Source organism: Gavialis gangeticus, unplaced genomic scaffold (assembly GCF_001723915.1).
Source record: "Gavialis gangeticus isolate Ggan-Ray unplaced genomic scaffold, GavGan_comp1, whole genome shotgun sequence".
Taxonomy (NCBI): Eukaryota; Metazoa; Chordata; order Crocodylia; family Gavialidae; genus Gavialis; species Gavialis gangeticus.
In genome coordinates, this window is record NW_017729024.1 from 22,366,529 (window position 1) to 22,385,182 (window position 18,654).

At 43.6% G+C, this 18,654-nt stretch overlaps 1 protein-coding gene across 1 annotated transcript in view; it reads right to left on the reverse strand.

Annotated features, from left to right (window-relative positions):
* RASGRF2 (Ras protein specific guanine nucleotide releasing factor 2) overlaps positions 1 to 18,654 on the reverse strand; it is a 372,508-nt gene that overhangs the window by 148,486 nt on the left and 205,368 nt on the right. The window contains exons 16-17 of the mRNA XM_019516939.1: positions 15,279 to 15,404; positions 13,840 to 13,929 (exon numbers count right to left, since the gene is read on the reverse strand). Of these exons, the coding sequence (XP_019372484.1) occupies positions 13,840 to 13,929; positions 15,279 to 15,404 (216 nt within the window). The remainder of the gene's footprint in view (positions 1 to 13,839; positions 13,930 to 15,278; positions 15,405 to 18,654) is intronic.

Sequence of the window (18,654 nt, forward strand, 5' to 3'; positions counted from 1 at the left end):
TGTGCTACACTGGTCAGGCTGCAGTTGCAGTACTGTGCCCAGTTCTGGGCGCTGCACTTCAGGAGGGATGTGGACAACATGGAGAAGGTCCAGAGGAGGGCCACTCGCATGATCAGGGGTCAGCAGGGCAGGCCCTATGAGGATAGGCTAAGGGACCTGAACCTGTTCACCCTTCACAAGAGGAGGCTGAGGGGGGATCTAGTGGCCATTTACAAACTAGTCAGGGGGGCCAGAAGGCATTGGGAAAGTCCCTGTTCCCCCGAGCACTACCAGGAGTGACAAGAAATAGTGTTCACAAGCTGGCAGAGGTTTGATTCAGGCTAGATATCAGGAGGGTCTACTTCACTGTCAGGGCGGCTAGGATCGGGAACCAACTTCCAAGAGAAGTGCTGGCTCCTACCCTGGGGGTCTTTAAAAGGAGGCTGGATGAACACCTTGCCGGGGTTGTTTGACCCCAGTACTCTTTCCTGCCATGGTAGGGGGAAGATTTTATGATCTGCTCAGGTCCCTTCTGATCCTACCAACTATGAAACTATGAAACTCCAGCAGAAGGCTACCCATTTAAGACCCCGATGACTAGGGGTGATATCCCCAGCTCTGAGCCTTCTCCTACACTAGGGCCCATGCAGTGATGATGGGTAGGGGGTGAACAGGGGTGCACACACACCCCCTGAGAGCGCTGGTGTGCCCCCTGACAGCCAGTGTTCCCTGCTTAGGCAATGGGCGAGGAGGCAGGTGGGAGCACTGATGCCACCTGCCCCCCAAGAGTGCCGGCCAGGGAGTGGGGGTGCCAGGAGAAGCGCTGCTGGCACTTCAAGGCACGCCCCTGGCCCTTCTGGGAGTACTGCTGGCACTTCCAGATTGGCATAATCAACTGCAGGGGACCCCCTTCAGTTGCTGACTGACTGCTGGGGTGCACCAGTCGCCCATAGTCCCATGCCTTGCAGATGACATCCCAGGCAGCTAAACTCACCTGTCACCATTCTCTCTCTCAAGCTGTGGTCCCTTATCTGGGACCTCTGGCTCCCTCTTAGGCCCTGGGCCTGCCCTCAGGCCAGCTGGAATCTCTTGTGGTGGATCCCTGACCCTTTGACCCCCACTTCAGTACAGGTCCCAGTATGGACCAGTTCAAGGGTCCATCCATTCAGGTCTGAGCAGCTTGCCTTCTCTCCCTCACAACTCCACTGGATCAAGTGAGCTTCAGGACTCTCAAAGATCTCACAGGTCTGGGCTTTCCCCAGCCAGGACTGTGCAGGAGCTGGAGGTTATCAGGTGCCCCCTACCCGCCTTTCACCAGGGAGGTTTGCAGGCCTGGCATTTCCTGGGGCTGCTGCACCACCAACAGTCCCACCAGACCTCCCTACCCTGGTAGGGTACAGTTTTAGGTTATGCCCAGGACCTGGTGTCTCCTCCGTCCCCATAGCACAAGCCCATATGCCTCCAACTTGTTCCTGGCTCAAGGAGCTCAGCAGGAAAATGTTCTTCCCCACTGGCTGGTCTCAAACTGCTCTCCTCAGCACAGAGAGCTGAGCATTAAATGACAGCCCTCGTTAGGCACCCAACATCTTCCTAGCCTAGCCTTTGAAGTACCAAGCACCAACAATGCCCTGCCACAGTGACGCTGCCTGACTTGTGCAGTTCTACTTATGCAACCCTAAATGACCTGCATAATTGCTTTGATGAAAAACAATATTAGTCGTCAAATCAGTGAATCAATATTTTTCACCCATGTCCATCTGGGAGTTGTGAATTGAAGTGGTGAACTACAAGAATTTCAAACAAACTAGAGGAATGTCTAGATACTCTAGGACTCACATGAATGCAGTCCTAGTTTGATTCCAAAAAATGGCAACGTTTTGTGGAAGAATAGTTCTTAATTGCCTGAACTGCTTTAACTCCTCCTACATGGGAATCTACCATATTTACTCAAAATGACCCCGAATTTAAGAGGACCCTCCCCATACTTGGATTCTATACATGGAAAAATTATACATTTGTTATAATTTTCCATATATAGAATCTAATTATTGAAGAGTCACCTTTAATTCATTCCCCTCTCCCTCCCCTCCCCACCATCACTGATACTATCCAGGACCCAGTTTTCATTTGCTTGCAACTTTGCCAGATTTCAACCTTTTAGGTGGACGGAAAGTTTTGGACTAAATCTGTAATGCAGTCATCTATACGATCTGTACCTTGTTTGCTGCAGAAATTGGAGGGTGTATACTGAATGATGCAGGAAGAGAAAGAATGCAATTGTGGTTAAGGTAGCAAGGAACATAGGAGTGGATGGGACTATGTAGGTCATTGAGACCAAGCCCCCCAACTCTCCCAAGCCTCTCCCCACATCTGCCCCTTCATCTTTGCTCTGTGCTGGCAGGCTCCATCTTAATTCTAGACTGGGGGACTGAGCATGGTCCCAGCCTAGTCCTCATAGCAGCTGTGCAGACTATGCACTGCTACTACACAACTAGGACTGCACTCAGTGCATCAGGCTGCAGAGTGTGGATGCAGTCTGCTGGTTCAGAGCAAGGATAAGGGGAGGAGAGAGGAGGCAGGCAGGGGAGCAGAGGCTGCATGGAAGGGGGACATGGGGGAGGAAGGACTGCAGAGGGAAGGTGGTAGGGTGCAGAAGTAGTGGGGGCTGGAAGAGGCGGCAGCAGCAGCTATGGCCCCAAACCTGGAAAAGGGCTGGAGCCCAAGCCACAGCAGCCACCTGCCCCGCTCCTCCCCAGCCCCATACTCATTTCTAAGAAAAGGGGGCTTTTCTCCCCATGTTAAAGGGGCAGGAGGGGGGGGCTCATCTTACAGTAAAGTAAATATGATACCAAGAAACAAAGTATGGTTAAAATTATGACCTGCTTCCCAGTCCTTACCGACTCTATGACATGGCATAATAGCACCACTTTACTCATGGATAGTAGACCCGCTAGCTTCAAAGAATGCACTCAAGCTGTTCGTATGCATATAGACTGGCAGCATATATCCCGTTTTATTTTTCTCAGGCCTAGACTATAAAAGACACAGAATTTCCATGTGCTTTCCAGTAAAGGGGAAGGGCTTTTTGTACTACAAGAAACACGTGTTTTCAGCATACACAAGACTAACAGGAAAAAGGCTAATATTTTATGGTTTTACTTTGGGTGTGACTATCTTTGCACAATGCTAGGAAAACAAAACCTCATGAACATTTACCATTTTAGTCAAAGTTTAGTGTGTAAACTTTGATGTGATGTGAACTTATTTGCTATAACATTTCTGTATATCACACAGCTATCTGATTAGTATAGAGATACCCACCTCATGTCTCTCCAATATGTTGTCAGAATTTACTCAAGGATCCATCAGAATTTGCAAATCTATCATTGCCTGCACTCTGCAAAGTAAGGGTGGCAACAATAATTGATACCTCCCAATTTACTAACTTCCCCAGTGATTGTTGAGGAACTCTCTTGAAATGGAAGACAAGGCTATGATATTTTACTACCACTGCTGAATCTGGTAGCAAGAAGATATTTCCTAGACTGGAACGACCTTACTTCCTGAACCCTACATGTGGAAGATCAGTGGGACTCCCTGGAAAATATATGTCTTCATTATTCTGCATTACACATCTCCAGACTGTTCAGTATGTTACTGAATTTAAAATGATAAATACATTTGGCAGCATCATATAAAGCAGAAGTGCCTCCTCCAGACATAGTCCTATATATACACATTATACTGTTCAGAGGATCTCTTTTGTATCAGTAGGCACAAGCTGTGTCATTCAATTGCTGCAATTAGTGCTTGTGTCAGAACAAACCAAATAAAACAAAATACTGTGACACTGGGAAGGTGGCTAATAGTTTCAGTGACTGCAGAATGCCAGCGCTGGTCAACCTGAAAGGATTTGAATAACACTCACTAAAAAGAAAAACTTACATTAAATTTTATTCTGCTACTTATAGGCATTTCATTATATAGTCGGTCTTAATTATTCTGTGCTTGATGAATCTGAATTTAAAGACCTAAGCATTACCCAATGGAACAGTATGTAAATCTCACTGAATTGTGAATCATTACATTTAGACACCCAAGTTTTCTAACAGCTGTAGTGTGAATCAAGCAGAACTACAGCAATTATAACAGTGACGGCAAATACCCAGGCCAGATCTGGCCCATCAGAAGCATTTATCCATCTTCTGAGAGAGATTACATTTTAAAAAGGACAGCTCTACTTCTTAGCAATGCAAAGAATCATTCCAGATGTAATAAGAGTACAAACAAGAGCAAAATCAAACCAAGTTATCTATTAGTCTTCAAGGTGCCTGATAAAGTCTTTCTCAGGACATGTGAACTTTCCTCATTCATCTTAATGGGACTGTACATCTTAGTTAATGCTGACATTTTAGGAACTAGTTTTTCAAATACTGTAGAGCAGGAATGCTCAACAGTTTCCCCCAGCAGGCTAGTAGGTAATGCCCCATCTGTCTGCAGGCTGGATGCTGTTGGTGGTCCTGATCCGGGACCAAGGCCAGCACAGTGGGCATGATCTGGCTATGTGGAGGAGGATGCAGGGCAACCTGGCCCCATGGAGGAAATGGGGCATGGTTTGACCCCAGAGAACAAAAAGGGTGTGGCTTGTCCTTCCAGGGGAGAGGTTGTGCCCTGGCCCCAGCTCAGCCCCACAGGGGAAAAGGGAGCATAGCTTGGTCCCAAACCTAGCCCCAAATGAGGGGTCGAGAGGGAGGGGGTGAGGGAGTAGCCCTGATCCAAAAGCAGGGCAGAGGGTGTGGCCTGGCTCCACAGGGCTTCAGGTTTGGGAATTTGCTGAGGGGAGAGTGACGGTATTAATGGCCACCGCTGTCCCACCATCAAGTTTCCCACCCCCTGGGGAGTCTTGCAGGCCGGATGCAATGGCTTTGGCAGGAGGTTGAGGACTCCAGTTGTAAAGCAACAACTGTGTGCCAAAAATAATCATCTGAGTTGTTTATGCAGTTTTGGCAGTTGTATGCACAAATGACCAAACAAGCAAAGGGCAGAAATAGAGTGATGGTCCTAATAGTGCCTGGCATTATTTTTGAGACCCACTAAGTGATTCTGAATGCAAAAGTCACTGCCCCCTTTTCCCCTCCAATATGTCTATATATTTAAGACAGATCCTAAAACCTGTTTTCTTCACAGCTGCCCTCTCACCCACCTGATACACCTATGGTACATTTTAAGATACTGTATGGTAGATTATGATATCATCAAGTATGGAGACAGTAAGAAATCTCTAGAGCAGGGCTGTCCAAATTTGAAGCAGCGGGGGGCTGCATGACCCAAAGGATGTACTATTGGGCCTGCACCTGGGCAAGCCAGAGTAACTTGGGCTGCACAAACCAGGCACCCACCTTCCCCCCACCGCAGAGCTACATACCCAACCTCCCCACTATTGCATTGTGCACCCACCACCTCCTTCACCACTGCACTGCACACCTACAAACCCTGCTCCCTCTGTACCATATACCCACACAGGCACCCCACTGCACTGCAAGCCTGCATCCCCCCTGATTCCTCCCACGTCCTGCTGCACTGCATGTCCTAGCCTTACTCTCAGCTCTCTGCGCTGCTGCACTTCCCCACCTTCTGAGGGAGGAGTAGAGTGGAAGCTGGAGGAGTGAGGGGGAACCCAGAATCTCCAGGTATTGTTGCAGCTGCAGTGATGGGTGGAGTGGGAGTCAGGAAGAAGCCTGAGGGCCACAGTTTAAGCCCGTGTGGGCTTAAACTAGATGCCGCCCTCAGGCTGTGAGTTGAACAGCCCTGCTCTAGAGAAATTCCATCCTAAGTTTAACAACTTCCACCTTTCCATCAGACTGACTCTGGAATACTCCACCCAGTAAATTCATTTCCTAGACACTGCAGGGAAGGTTTGCCACATTGCCACCACGCTTTATCACAAACCCACTGACCGCCACAGCTACCTTCATGCCCCCAGCTTTCTTCCCAAGCTGACTACTAGATCCACTGTCTACAACCAAATTCTATGTTACCTGATCCCACTGACTGAGATGGACACCTTAAGGATCTGCAGCAGGGATTCCTACAATCCCCAAATCATGGTCACTCAAATCAACAAACCCCACTCCAATCTGTTACAATACAACCCCAAGACAAGGACAACAGAATCCCTCTGTTGTCATTGACAGCCCCTAGCTTGAACATGCTGGACACATCATTAATGACTTCCAAGCCCTCCTAGAAAATGACAACCACCTCAAGGTAGCCATGGGCAACAAACCTGTTCTGGCTTACAGACAGCCCCCAAACCTAAAATGGCATCTCTCAAGCAAAAGTCTCCCTAACTCCTATTCTCACCAAGGCACCAGGCCTTGCAATGGACCCAGATAGAAGGTATGCTCCTTTGTGAGCAACACTTATGTGAAAGAATGAGGGTATACTGATCAGACATCAAGTCCCAAAACACACAAAAGCTGGTGGCAGAACCCTGTAACCTTCCTGGACATTCCACTGTTGACCTCAGTAGCTGTTTTTATACAGAAAATTTTAAAAGCCAACTCAAACACAAAACTGTAGGACAAGAAATCACCAGCAGACTAGATTGTGTTAAGTATGGTCTAAACAGGGATTTATTACTTGTTTGCCTCTCTCATCACTGTCCCCCCACTCCTCTCTCCCTCCTTTTCCTGTCTTTAAATCACTCTATTTGATAGCCTGCTCTGTGCATGTGTCCTTTCACAACATCTAATGAAGTGAGCTCCACTCACACATCTCTCATTTAGTTCTTCTATATGGTGCAGCCCTCTAACCTTACCTTCTGCTTGACTTGAGACTAACATGCCTAGCAAAGTTTAGTTACTAGTCAAAAGAGTTATACAGTACTTTGTAAAGACCAAATTGCACACTCATTCCTTGTGTAATCCTCCCACTGTTATCAGCAGTAACCTATCATGGACAGAGGATTGCATACAGCACTAATTTTGTATTCCTGGAATAAAAGATCATGAATAACAACTGAACTAGGCTCTTTCTCTATATTAAGCACAGCACTACTGGACCACAGATATAGAACTCATGGGCACTGTTGGGTGTTCTGTTCACAGTGAAATGTGGACAAACCTACCAGTATTTGGAAAATTTTCTTGTGGTGTTCTTTCAGTGTATACTGTGTTCCAAGATGGCATTTATTGTACCAGCTTAAGCCAGCTGATTAACAGAGTGGCTTTTGTATTTGCTCTGGAGAAAGTTTTAGCAGCTGATGAAGATAATTAAACTGTTTTTGTATTCAGTGTATTATGTAAGCAGCAGAAAAGTGAAGAATATGGGAGTACTTTGCATGGAAAGAGAAACTATCTGATGGCCTTGGTTTTTGCAGAACCAAAAAAAAAAAAAAAGAGAGAACAACTCAATTTGGGGCTACACAGTTACTAAGTACTAACATTCAGTGGTAAACACAAAATTTTGGGCCTCTTACTTCTTTCTACAATAACAGATTCATAGGGCAAGTTGTCTGAGGCCATTTGCAAATACTGGGCACTTCTACATGTGTGTCCCACTGTGCAGTTGTTACTGCGCAGTCATTTAGAACTTGCTTAGCAAATACTAAATGACCACTCAGTAACCACTGGTACTGCGCAGTCTCAGAGACACATGGGTTGTTTCCGACCCTCCAGTACAGTAGCAACGAGATACTGCACAGTAACTTGTTGCTACTACGCAGTAGCCTTGGCATCACGGTTCATGCCCACTGAGGCTTTGTCACCGCAGCGATGCACTATGTCTCCATAGCTTGTCACTTCAGTGACACAGCATCTCATGTAGATGCACCCACAGATTATCATACCAGTGACAGGCTGTAGGTGTATTCCTCGCCCAGAATTCAGCAGCTTTAGGAGAAATTCTCTCTCCTATATAGCACTCAAGTAATAGTCTAGTTAAAGCTCCAGCTATGATTCCAGCAGTACAGACACTGTGCAAGCAACTTGTGCAAAGAAACAGAGTAAGAGTGATTTTTATTTTGTGCAGTTACTTCTTGTTTCAGACTTCTTTTTAATTGAGCCTTTTAAATAATGGAATAAACAGAGAAAAAATCATCCACCCTATCTCTTTACTACTCTGGGACTGATTTTCAGGCCCACCTATCATATTTATCAGTCAATGCCCTGGAACATATTGCTTTCTGCTTCTTTACACTTCACTTTCTCCTTTCCCCTTCAAAAACAAATGTTTTATATTCAAGAAGCTGGTGCTTGGGAATTGCTGTTAAGCACCAGCTCCCATCCCAGTCCTACCCATTCTCATAATGTGTCACCTTGTACTTGTGAAGCAACGGTATGTTTTCTATCATGAAGTTCAGAACTGGAGGAGGGAAGGCAGCATTGTAGCATTCAGCATCTTGAAAATAATGGACTTTTTGACTTTGAATGGGACAATAAGGACACAGTGAAAATAAGGCTGCCAAGGTTTGAACCAGTATGTTTGAGATTAAGTATTCAGCTCCTTATCTAAAGTTTATTTTGACTTCTCCATGCTTCTTATGGGTCAACATCTCACAACAGTTTATTAGTAAGATTTCACCATTTCCTGTCTCTCTGGCTTCATTCAAACATGTTTTAATACATTTCTCAAACTGTTCTGACTATCCCTGCCTCTGGTCTCAGCTAAAATCGGAAAATACAGAAGTTAACATAATGGAATACAGAAAGATCAATTTGGCCTCAAATTCACTTTTTGTTAACATAAGGTCCCTTAAAACCTATGCTCACTAGAACTGTTTAAAGATAAGAGAATCCCACATTAATTTTATCTGTTTTTCTCTGTCATGTTCTTTAAAACTAATCCTTATCACAGACAAACAGAAGCTTCTGTGTTTGCTTTGTTCACATACAGCACACTTTAATTTGTCTACTATTTATAAAAGCAACATTGAATTATTTTGTCACATTTACTTCACCCATATTATTGTTATCAGGGAGACTAAATTCTGAATGTCTTCCAGTCTTCTATAGAGAACTTTCATACTTAGGGTATTAACAAGTGTATTGTCCCGCAGAGCGTATATCCTTAGCCACTACACACCAAAGCAGATCCTGTTTCTTTTGATATTGATATTGTTACTGATTCAAAGCAACATCTCAAAAGCAATGCATATATGAAATAGGATAAAAGAAGAGAATTGGCAATAGTATAGGCATACCTCGGAGATATTGCGGGTTTGGTTCCAGACCACCGCAATAAAGCAAATATTGCAATAAAGCGAGTCACACAAATTTTTTGGTTTCCCAGTGCATATAAAAGTTATGTTTACACTATACTGTAGTCTATTAAGTGTGCAATAGCATTATGTCTAAAAAAACAATGTACATACCTTAATTAAAAAATACTTTATTGCTAAAAAATGCTAACCATCATCTGAGCCTTCAGCGAGTCGTAATCTTTTTGCTGGTGGAGGGTCTTGCCTCGATGTTGATGGCTGCTGACTGATCAGGGTGGTGGTTGCTGAAGGTTGGGGTGGCTGTGGCAATTTCTTAAAATAAGACAACAATGAAGGTTGCCACAAACCTTCAATTTGTAAAAAACGCAATATCTGCGAAGAGCAATAAAGCGAAGCGCAATAAAACGAGGTATGCCTGTACTCTGAAAAAAAGATTTCTAAAATTAAAATAAACAAGAAAAATTCAGAAACCTGCCAATTCACATTAATACTTACAATAAATGACAATTATTCATGGGCAATATTACCATTACGTAGCTTTTATATAGTGCTTTGTCTTTTTGGAGCACTGGATAAATTGTACGGATGTTAACTAAATTATCTGTAAGGGTCTATCCTGAAAAGCTATGTCTGGTAAGGGACAGGTGTGGTGGGGGGAGGTAAAAACGCAATCCTAAATTCCTACCATTCTCACTCTTTTCTTTTGGGAAAGAACTGGCCAGCATACTCTCATGGGGTGGAAAATATCACCCTTAAACAGGCAGAAGGCTAGTTGCCAGGTGTCCAGAGTTCTATTGGAGGGAAAAGTTTTTAGATCAAAACTAAGTTAGAAGATTGGCCTGGAGTCAACAGGATGATTCTAGGTCAATGAGATGGGCAACTGAGCAGGAATTTCTGCTTGGTATATGAGAGAGAAGACACTGTCAGGTAGCCATTGGAAAAAGAGGGCAAGACACAGCTGCTTGGAATCAGGAGGATAATCTACCATGTGACTTTTGTGCTTATGGGATCTGACATAGCTCCATCCAAAAAAATCAGACACCAACAATCTCAGTTTACGTTTCTCTACAGCTTCACAAACCACACTGAGGTTGGATCAGATAACAGAGTAGCAGGTTGCACTACTGATTGGGTTAAAAAGCATTCCTTTGTGTGAAACTAAATACTATATATTATCATGTGGGAAGATACCTGCATAACTTTCATGAAGTCTCTCCCCCCTGAATACAGGTCACCCTTGTGAAATAAAAATATTGTGCTATTGTTGAGTGGTGACTCCCTCTGCAGTTGATCTTAACCTCTTCAAAAGGTGGTAGGGGTCTGAGTTCAGTCAGTCTCAAGACTGGGGATTGGGGGTCTCTTTTACTAATTCCTGGAGGTCTGCCATACCTTTGTGATGTGCAGGAGTAAGTATTATTATTCTCATTTTATAAATGAGAAAAAAAGGAAGGTGCCATAACTTACTGCCAGAACTGGAATTTAGAACCCTCCGGGCATGTCTACATGAGACGTTTTACTGTACACTAGACTGATCTACTGTGCAGTAAGGTGTCACCATATAACCATGTGCAGCAGCTACTGTGCAGTAAATTAGGCTAATGATCAGTTTTCTACTACCTGTCTTTACCTTAAATTTGGTACTTCTTTATGCTAATCAATAAGATACACTATGTCTTCACTTTAGCAATTAAAAATCTTAACAGCCAATTATTCATATCTTAATTTTTCAATTCCTATTATATTAATAACTTGTGACTGACATTTCTTATTTATAGGGGTGCACCAATAGAGATTTTTGGGGCCAGTAGTGATCCGATTTCCGATACGCAGCACGGCAGCTTAGAGAGCTGCATGCAGCTGGTAAGTCTCTTGTGGTGGAAGGGGAGGTGGGAGGGAAGGGGCCTGTGGTGAGGGAGGGAGTAGGGCTGGGGCTGAGGCTGGGGTAGGAGCTGGGGCAGGCGCTGCCCAGGCAGCGCGAGGAGGGGCACAGGTTGGAGCCGCAGCTTGTCTGGGGGTGAAGGAGGGGCGTGGCTCCCAACGCTGCATGCACCCCGTGAGGACACGGGGGTGGAGGGGGCATGTGCCTCCTGGATCTGCATGGGGTGGGCTGGGGCCAGGGTGGTGCTGGGCTCTTCCTGGAAGGGGGGCTGGGCTGAGCTGTGCTCAGGGCAGGTGATGGCAGAGCTGGGAACAGCTATATGTGGGGCTGCAGCCACCCCAAAATTTGCCATAGCTCCCTCCACCCCCCTCCCAGTGCTGCCGCTGCCCACCCTGAGTGCAGCCCAGGCCAGCCCCCTCCAGAAACAGCCTGGCGCAGCCCCAGCCTCAGCCCACAGTTGCCAGGAGGCTTTGCTCCTCGCCACCTACAAGCTGCGCTGCAGCTGCACTGCCGCTGCGCAGATGCACAGGGCATTTATCAGCCACATTGTCAGCCACATCAGGCCAATTTCCAATACAGACAACTTTCTTTATATCAGTGTCAATCTGATATCGAACCAATGTATCGGTGCACCTCTACTTATTTACTACGTGATTAACTTTTTACTAATGATTTATCAAGCCAGTTTTGTAAGGAACTTAGAATTCAAATAAAAATGCAGAAAACCAGTATTTTAAAATGCATTTTAAACATACTTGAAAATATGTTAAAATACTGTAATATTTTAAAATATGTAAATACTTGTAAAAGTATTTAAATATTTGTGTTGTATATTTAAAGTTAATATGCTATACACATAAGTACATATTTTAAAATATTTGTTTGTTTTTTTAAATAAAGGAGGATGTTTAGTTTTTCCCATGCTTCTGGGCCCTGCTGGTTACCTTATGGGGCCAGGAAAAAAATGTTCCCCTCCTATTGCTTCAGGTAACAAGGGATATTTTCACCTTTCTCAGAAGCATTGGGTGTTGCCTGCAGCCAAGGCTGGGGATTTTGACCAGGTGCATCAATCCTCCTGCTAGAACTAAAACCCAGAGGTTCCAGGTTGGAGGGTCTTGTCCCAACTGCTCAGGCTCAGACCAATCGCCACATTTGGGATCAGGAAGGAATTTTACCACCTGGTCAAATCTGTACAGACTGTGTGATTTTGCTTTCCTCCATTGTTGGGGACACAACCGTCATCCTTGGATCTCTTGAACACATTTTAACAACACTTACAACAGCAAGACACTGATTGCCATTGCCCCCTCGCTTTACCTGTGGCTGGTTAGGGTGTTTTTAGTGCCCTTGGGCAATATGCCTTGTCGTTGTGCAAGAGCACTGACTGTAGTTTTAGGAGTAGGTTAAACAAGGATTTGTGTAATATGGTTTGGATAGGGGTAATCGTGCCTCATAGCTGGGCTAGATGATCTCTGAAGGTCCCTTTCACCTGAATTTTCTATGATTCTATGAAAATATTTTTATTAGCTATAATTTGCTTGACTTCCTCAAAGCATTGGCAACAAACACATGCTGCTTTTTATTATACATTTTAAAAATTTAAATGATTACAATCAATTATAATATATCTAGGGTTTTATATAGATAATTATTTCACAATTTTGAGACAGAAAATATCTTTAAATTCAAGAAAACTGATTTTTTTTAATAATCTCTTGATAACCCTGGTAATTAGCATAGTTATTAATAATCTTAGGCTATGGATAGAGATACATGATAAGCATTCCAAATTCTACTCCAGTTTGGAGCACTTAACATTTAGAGCATTTCAGGCTATGAACAGATGTACAGCACTCCACAGTGCCTTGCCCCCACCAGCTACCAGTGTTTTAAAATCACTGCAATGGCATGCATAAGCATGCTCTCCAGCTAGACGGTATGACAAGGGGGTGCACACAGGGAGTGGGGGAAGGGGGTAAGAGTGGGGAGCTATCAATGAATGCTCTTTTGTGCACTCTGCTTCAGGTCTCCCAGACTACCTCCTTTCCCCCAGCTGGTCTGGGAGACCAAATGTTGACAGGCACACAGAAATTAATGCTCTCCAGCCCCCAACCCTTGCATATCTGTATGTTCTCCCATTTCCAGCAGGGATGGGGAGTATGTGGGAGCATGGATCCTGCAGTTGCTGGGTTCTGACAGTGGAGTACTCCAGAAGACCAGAGCTAGAGGTGAAGAGGCACACAGTGATTCTTGCTTTCCAGCCCAGACTACAGCTGAACACATAGGAGAGCACCTGTTGACTGTATTCTCTTTTCTTCCGGAAGAAGGGGAGTGGGAGGGAGAATGAAGATCTGTGGGTTGCTAGAGAACCAAGACACCCACTGATGCACTCAGAGTGGAAAGACATACAGGAAGTTCTTCAAAATGAAATGCTTCCAAAATACTCACTATTTTCTTCAGGTCTATTTTTTGGAGTGCTTCAGCATTTCAAAAGGTGTGAGCATTTGTCCACTGGCCCTCTGAAGTACTTCAAATGGTACATCTGTGCATGGTCTTACTTTACTGTCAAGTTCATCTAATAGTCTGGATAGTCCATGATTCACTCTGAACTGAAGCCAAGTTATTCTAGCCAAGTCAAATAGTCAGGCGATTAAAGCGACAAACTAGTGGCTACTTAAGTCAGGGGTGAGCATGCCTACAGGTCTGCTTTGCCTGTTGAGACCTATCTGTATTTTTCATGCTCTAAATAAATTGCCTTTACCTGGTGGACTCCCGTGCCCTGCTGCAGCTGTAGCAATAGCAAAAGCAGAAGCAGGAGAAACAGAGCAGTGGCTGTTATCAGCAGTCTGTACTGTAAAGGGAACAGACAAATAAAGGTCAACAGCGTGTATTTGGTTTTATTTTTTTTCAAAACATTTCAAAGCTTACACTTTACCATTCATTTAACTCTTATAGTAACAACAAATACTCAAGCACTTCACGCAAGTATTCCTACTTAGTGTATATTTTATACAGACAAGGGATTCTGTACTAGAAAGCAAAAAAAGTTAGAAAGACATTTCTGGCTTGGTTTTATCCCCAGATCACATTAATAAATGTTGCAGTTTAGAAAACTATGATGGCGTCACAGTGAATAATAAGGACTGACTGAACAAAAGATGAAAATGATAGTAAAACTACTTAAAAATAAATCATGCAAATCATTTTTAATACTCAGCTTAAGCTAAAAAAGTCATGTTGAGGTTAACCAAACTATGGGACTACTTACATGGGTAACTTCTTATAGACTGGGACCCAAAATGTTCAGGATTCAATATGGGTACATTTTGAACAAGATTTCACACTTTCGCCTGATTGTTACATAAAATTAGCAGAGCTTTGCAAAACTTACTGATGTTGCTCTGTAGGGAATTCTGCAAACCATTCTTCAACTTCCACTAATGATTTTGCTTTGCATTTCCTAATTTTTTAACCTACACTCCTTCATACATACTCATCAGAGCCAAGAATAAAGAGTTTGGTTGGTTTAAAATTACCCAAAAATATTTCTATAATATATTAGTGATTATTTAGGAAGGTTGCATTTGTGTTACTTTAAAACAACATGAAATAAATTGTTTGAAATCTGGATTTAATGAGGGAGTCATCTTTAAAACATTTACAGGACATGGCTAATGGTTCTCTTAGCAATTTGAAGGAACCATCAGAGAACTATTTAGCAATATCCACCTCTCACTTTTTTCTTTTCAATTAAGCAATTTTCTCACATGCTAATGAATAATCTGACACTATATCTATAAACATACACTGCCACACATGAATAAATATAGTTTTTTCCCTTTAACAGTAAGGGATGCTGTGCATCTCATGATTACATCCCGTACCTAAAATGTACCCCAGAGTAGCTCACAAAACCTATTAAGGTCTTTTAAAAATAAGATGGAGTCAATATTAATCATGAAATAAGATACACCCTGTTCTGCATAGTGTAGACCATTTCAGCATATCCCAGCTCCCAATATGCTTTTCATTCTTCTGTTATTAGTATCATCATTATCTACGGTAGCAACATTCATATTCTGATGGCTTTTTATAGCTGAAGAATAAGCAAAAACACAAAACTAAAGACATTATTTAGACAATAATTCTTTTTTAATATCCTACAAAAGCTACAGAAACAAAATTGAGTCTCTTTCTTACCCCCTGGTTGCCAGTAGCGGAGATGTCGTGGAGTTGAGGGAGATCTGCATGGGGATAGCTCAGGTGTATCCACTGCTGAGGTGCTTTCAGGAATGGTTCTGTCCACTGAAACAGACTCCAGAACTGCTGCTTTAAAACAGCAACGGATATTAGTACAGAGGTGATTTATTTTCCATAATTTGTTGCCCATTTAAAGTGAAAACATTTTTTTAAATGTCTAGAAATCTAGGGAGCAGTACAATAAATGGCTTTAGGAAATGAAGCTATTTCTTATTTTTCAATAAAATAGCCTCTTTTTTAAAGGTGAGTTTATGATGAGTAGGTCATTTCTGAGAGATAAATGGTTTATGAGGTACATAGAAGAAGCTGGTATCACAGCTTCACTCAATTTAGGGACAGAACAGAAAATATCAAGGTTATAGATAAATTAGTGTAAGCATATACTATTATAATCACAATAAAATGTGTGACAGGCGTGTACTGCCCCCTTTGAAGTTAACAAATATTTAGTGGCAGGAAGATCATTAAAGAGTATGTTATGCTAGTATATTTTACAGTTTTAAACTAATTCCAACAAACCCCACTTAACAGCTGTGAACATTAAAATACATTCTCTTTATATTTTGTTCTATGCTATTCTGAAAGTTGTCAGAACTACTTATTAAATAAAACTCAGAAACAATTATCCTATAGATGGAGGTAAATGTACAGATGTTACATTTGTAGCGCTAAATATGCCCTTGTACTGCTATAAAAAGCAAGCACTGAAAAATGGATGAAAGGACTACAGTCTGTTACCTCTTTCAAGGAGGAACTTCTTGGTAGTGCTACATTTTGTAGTGCAATGTGTAATACCTGTAGTGTTACATGTAGTGCTATAGGGGTCTCTACGACACTCTAGCTCAGGGGTTTTCAACCTTTTAAAATAAATGTACCCCCGGTGGCCAGATGTGGAGTGGAGGGGGGGAGCAGCGTCCATGTGTGAGCTCCCCACAACCCTGTCCAGCCAGCCAGGCAGTGCCTGTGCGGCCTGCAGAGGGGTGTCACTGCACTCGCCCTGCCTCAGCCCTGCTCCTGGGAGACAGTGGTATGGGGTGGCAGGTGGCAGCGCTCCATCCCCACCTGCCCATGCATACCCGCTAGGGCCTTCCCAAGTACCCCTGCTCTAGCTTCTCACAGCCCTCTGCTTACCTTCTGCCCCTCAAAGGGGGAAGGAGGGTGGGAGGTAGAGTTGCTGGTTCCCTGATAGCTTGCCCTGCCGGGATCCTGTTACAGCCACTGCTTCAAAAACCCACTGCAAGAGCTGCCAGCTGATCACTGACAACCTGTCTCCTTCCTCTACAAGGGAAGGCTGTCAGTGATCAGGCTCTCCTGGGGGAGGAGGTTCCAAGACGCATCCCCTTTTCACCTCTTGGTCGGAAAGCACAGAGCTCTACATTTTTAGAGTTTTACAAATGCTCCCTCCAGACATTACATTTGTCCCCAGATATATACAAGTGTCCTGAAACAAACGGTAACACACCAGACATTAAAGGAATTTATCCCAGGATAAAAATGACCGATCCACCACAAAAACAGTCTGGCCAGGTAGAGAAACCCCTACAATCCCCTAGTACTCTGCTCTCCCTACTTATACTCTCTGCTCTCCCTGATGGCAGTTCACTCTATATAGTTCACCAATGTGCCCAGTTCGCAGGCTACACACGCTTTAGTTAAAGGTCCTGGCACATGCACAGGTTGGGAGCCAAGCACACCACTGGCCAGTGTGCTGCAGTCCCGAGCATGGACATGCTGGTAAAGGTTGTGACGTGCCTGCAGCCCCAGAGTCCAGACTGGCTGGTGATCTGGCTCTCAGCTGCAGGCATTCCTAGTAAAGGTCCCAGACTGCCTGCTACACAGGAATCAGGTTGCCAGTCAGTGATGATCCTGACCCCTGAGCTGCAGGTATGGGATACTTTACAGGGTGAGAGGTCTCTCTGCAAGCAACTAAAGAGGCTAAGGGGGGAGGCTTGTGCCTAGGAACTTTAAAGGGCTCCTGGGCAGCCCAAAACTAGCTGCAGCTGGCTTTTGGGCTACTGACTCACTGACAGGTTCTCAGGAGGATGCGAAAGCCCTGTTACCCCTAGCAGGATAGCATGCTTTTGTGGGACTCCACCCAGGGGGCTTGGAACATGTGGCTGCTCACAGCACTTTATTTTTAGCAGTGTAAGAAACTTTGGAGCACTAAAGACAATCTGGAAAGCACCTGGAGACAATCTTTATAGAGCTATAAATGAACTCCTGTCCATAACCTGAGAAAACAAGTAGGCTACTTCACAGGCACCCATGAAAAAATTGCAGCAAAATTCACAAATAAATAACACAATACAAACCAACAAGTGCTAAATTCTCACTTTGAAAATAGCTTCATCATGATTTTGCAGCACCTCAGAATAAGCAGTGGAATGAACGCAAATGTGTTCTCGATACTTTAAATAAAAGGATCAATGTGTCAAGTAAAGAAGAGAGAGTCCTTTTTAAGCCATTCCATGCAATGACAAAAAATAGCTAATATAAATGAAGCAGAGCAGATTTAAGGAGTAGTTTTGTTAAGAAGAATTCTAAATGAACAGCCATAATTATAAGTTGGCAGAATGGCTTATCCAAATGAGGGTGGATGGGTGGGGAGTAAATTTATCAATTATAACTTACATTAAATTTGAAAAAGTGCGCCTCCTGCAATGAGAATACTTAAATACAAGTTTTAAAATGACAGTATCAACAGCAGCTTGCAGAAATACAGAAAAAAAATTTGGAAATTCAAGGAATTCCCTTTTAGATAAAATAGGGACCACACTCAAGAAAAGGAGGTAACCTGCCAACACAAAACCAAAATCATGGAAATTGTACAGCCATAGTGGACACAGATAAAGCCTATTTCCCTACTTGACATTTGGCAGAAGATGAGTAAAAAAGCTAACTGACACTAGGTAACTAGCGATTACTTGTTATTAAAAATAAGTTTGTACATTAAGGAAATAATAAGTAGCACATCGTATGCCCACTGCTACCCATCCCTTCACAGAAGCAGGGGTTTCCGTAGTCCATTCCCCTTCCTTTAAACTCCTATGATAAAACAACGTTCATCCCCCCATGCCCATAGGGAATGGGGATCATTGCAAAATAGCAGTATAATGTGAGGCTCTTTCTATTTCCAGTGTTTCATAGTTTCATAGTTGGTAGGGTCGGAAGGGACCTAAGCAGATCATCTAGTCTGACCTCCTGCCATGGGCAGGAAAGGATGCTCGGGTCAAATGACCCCAGCTAGGTGGCTGCCTAGCCTCCTTTTAAAGACCCCCAGGGTAGGGGCAAGCACCACTTCTCTTGGAAGTTGGTT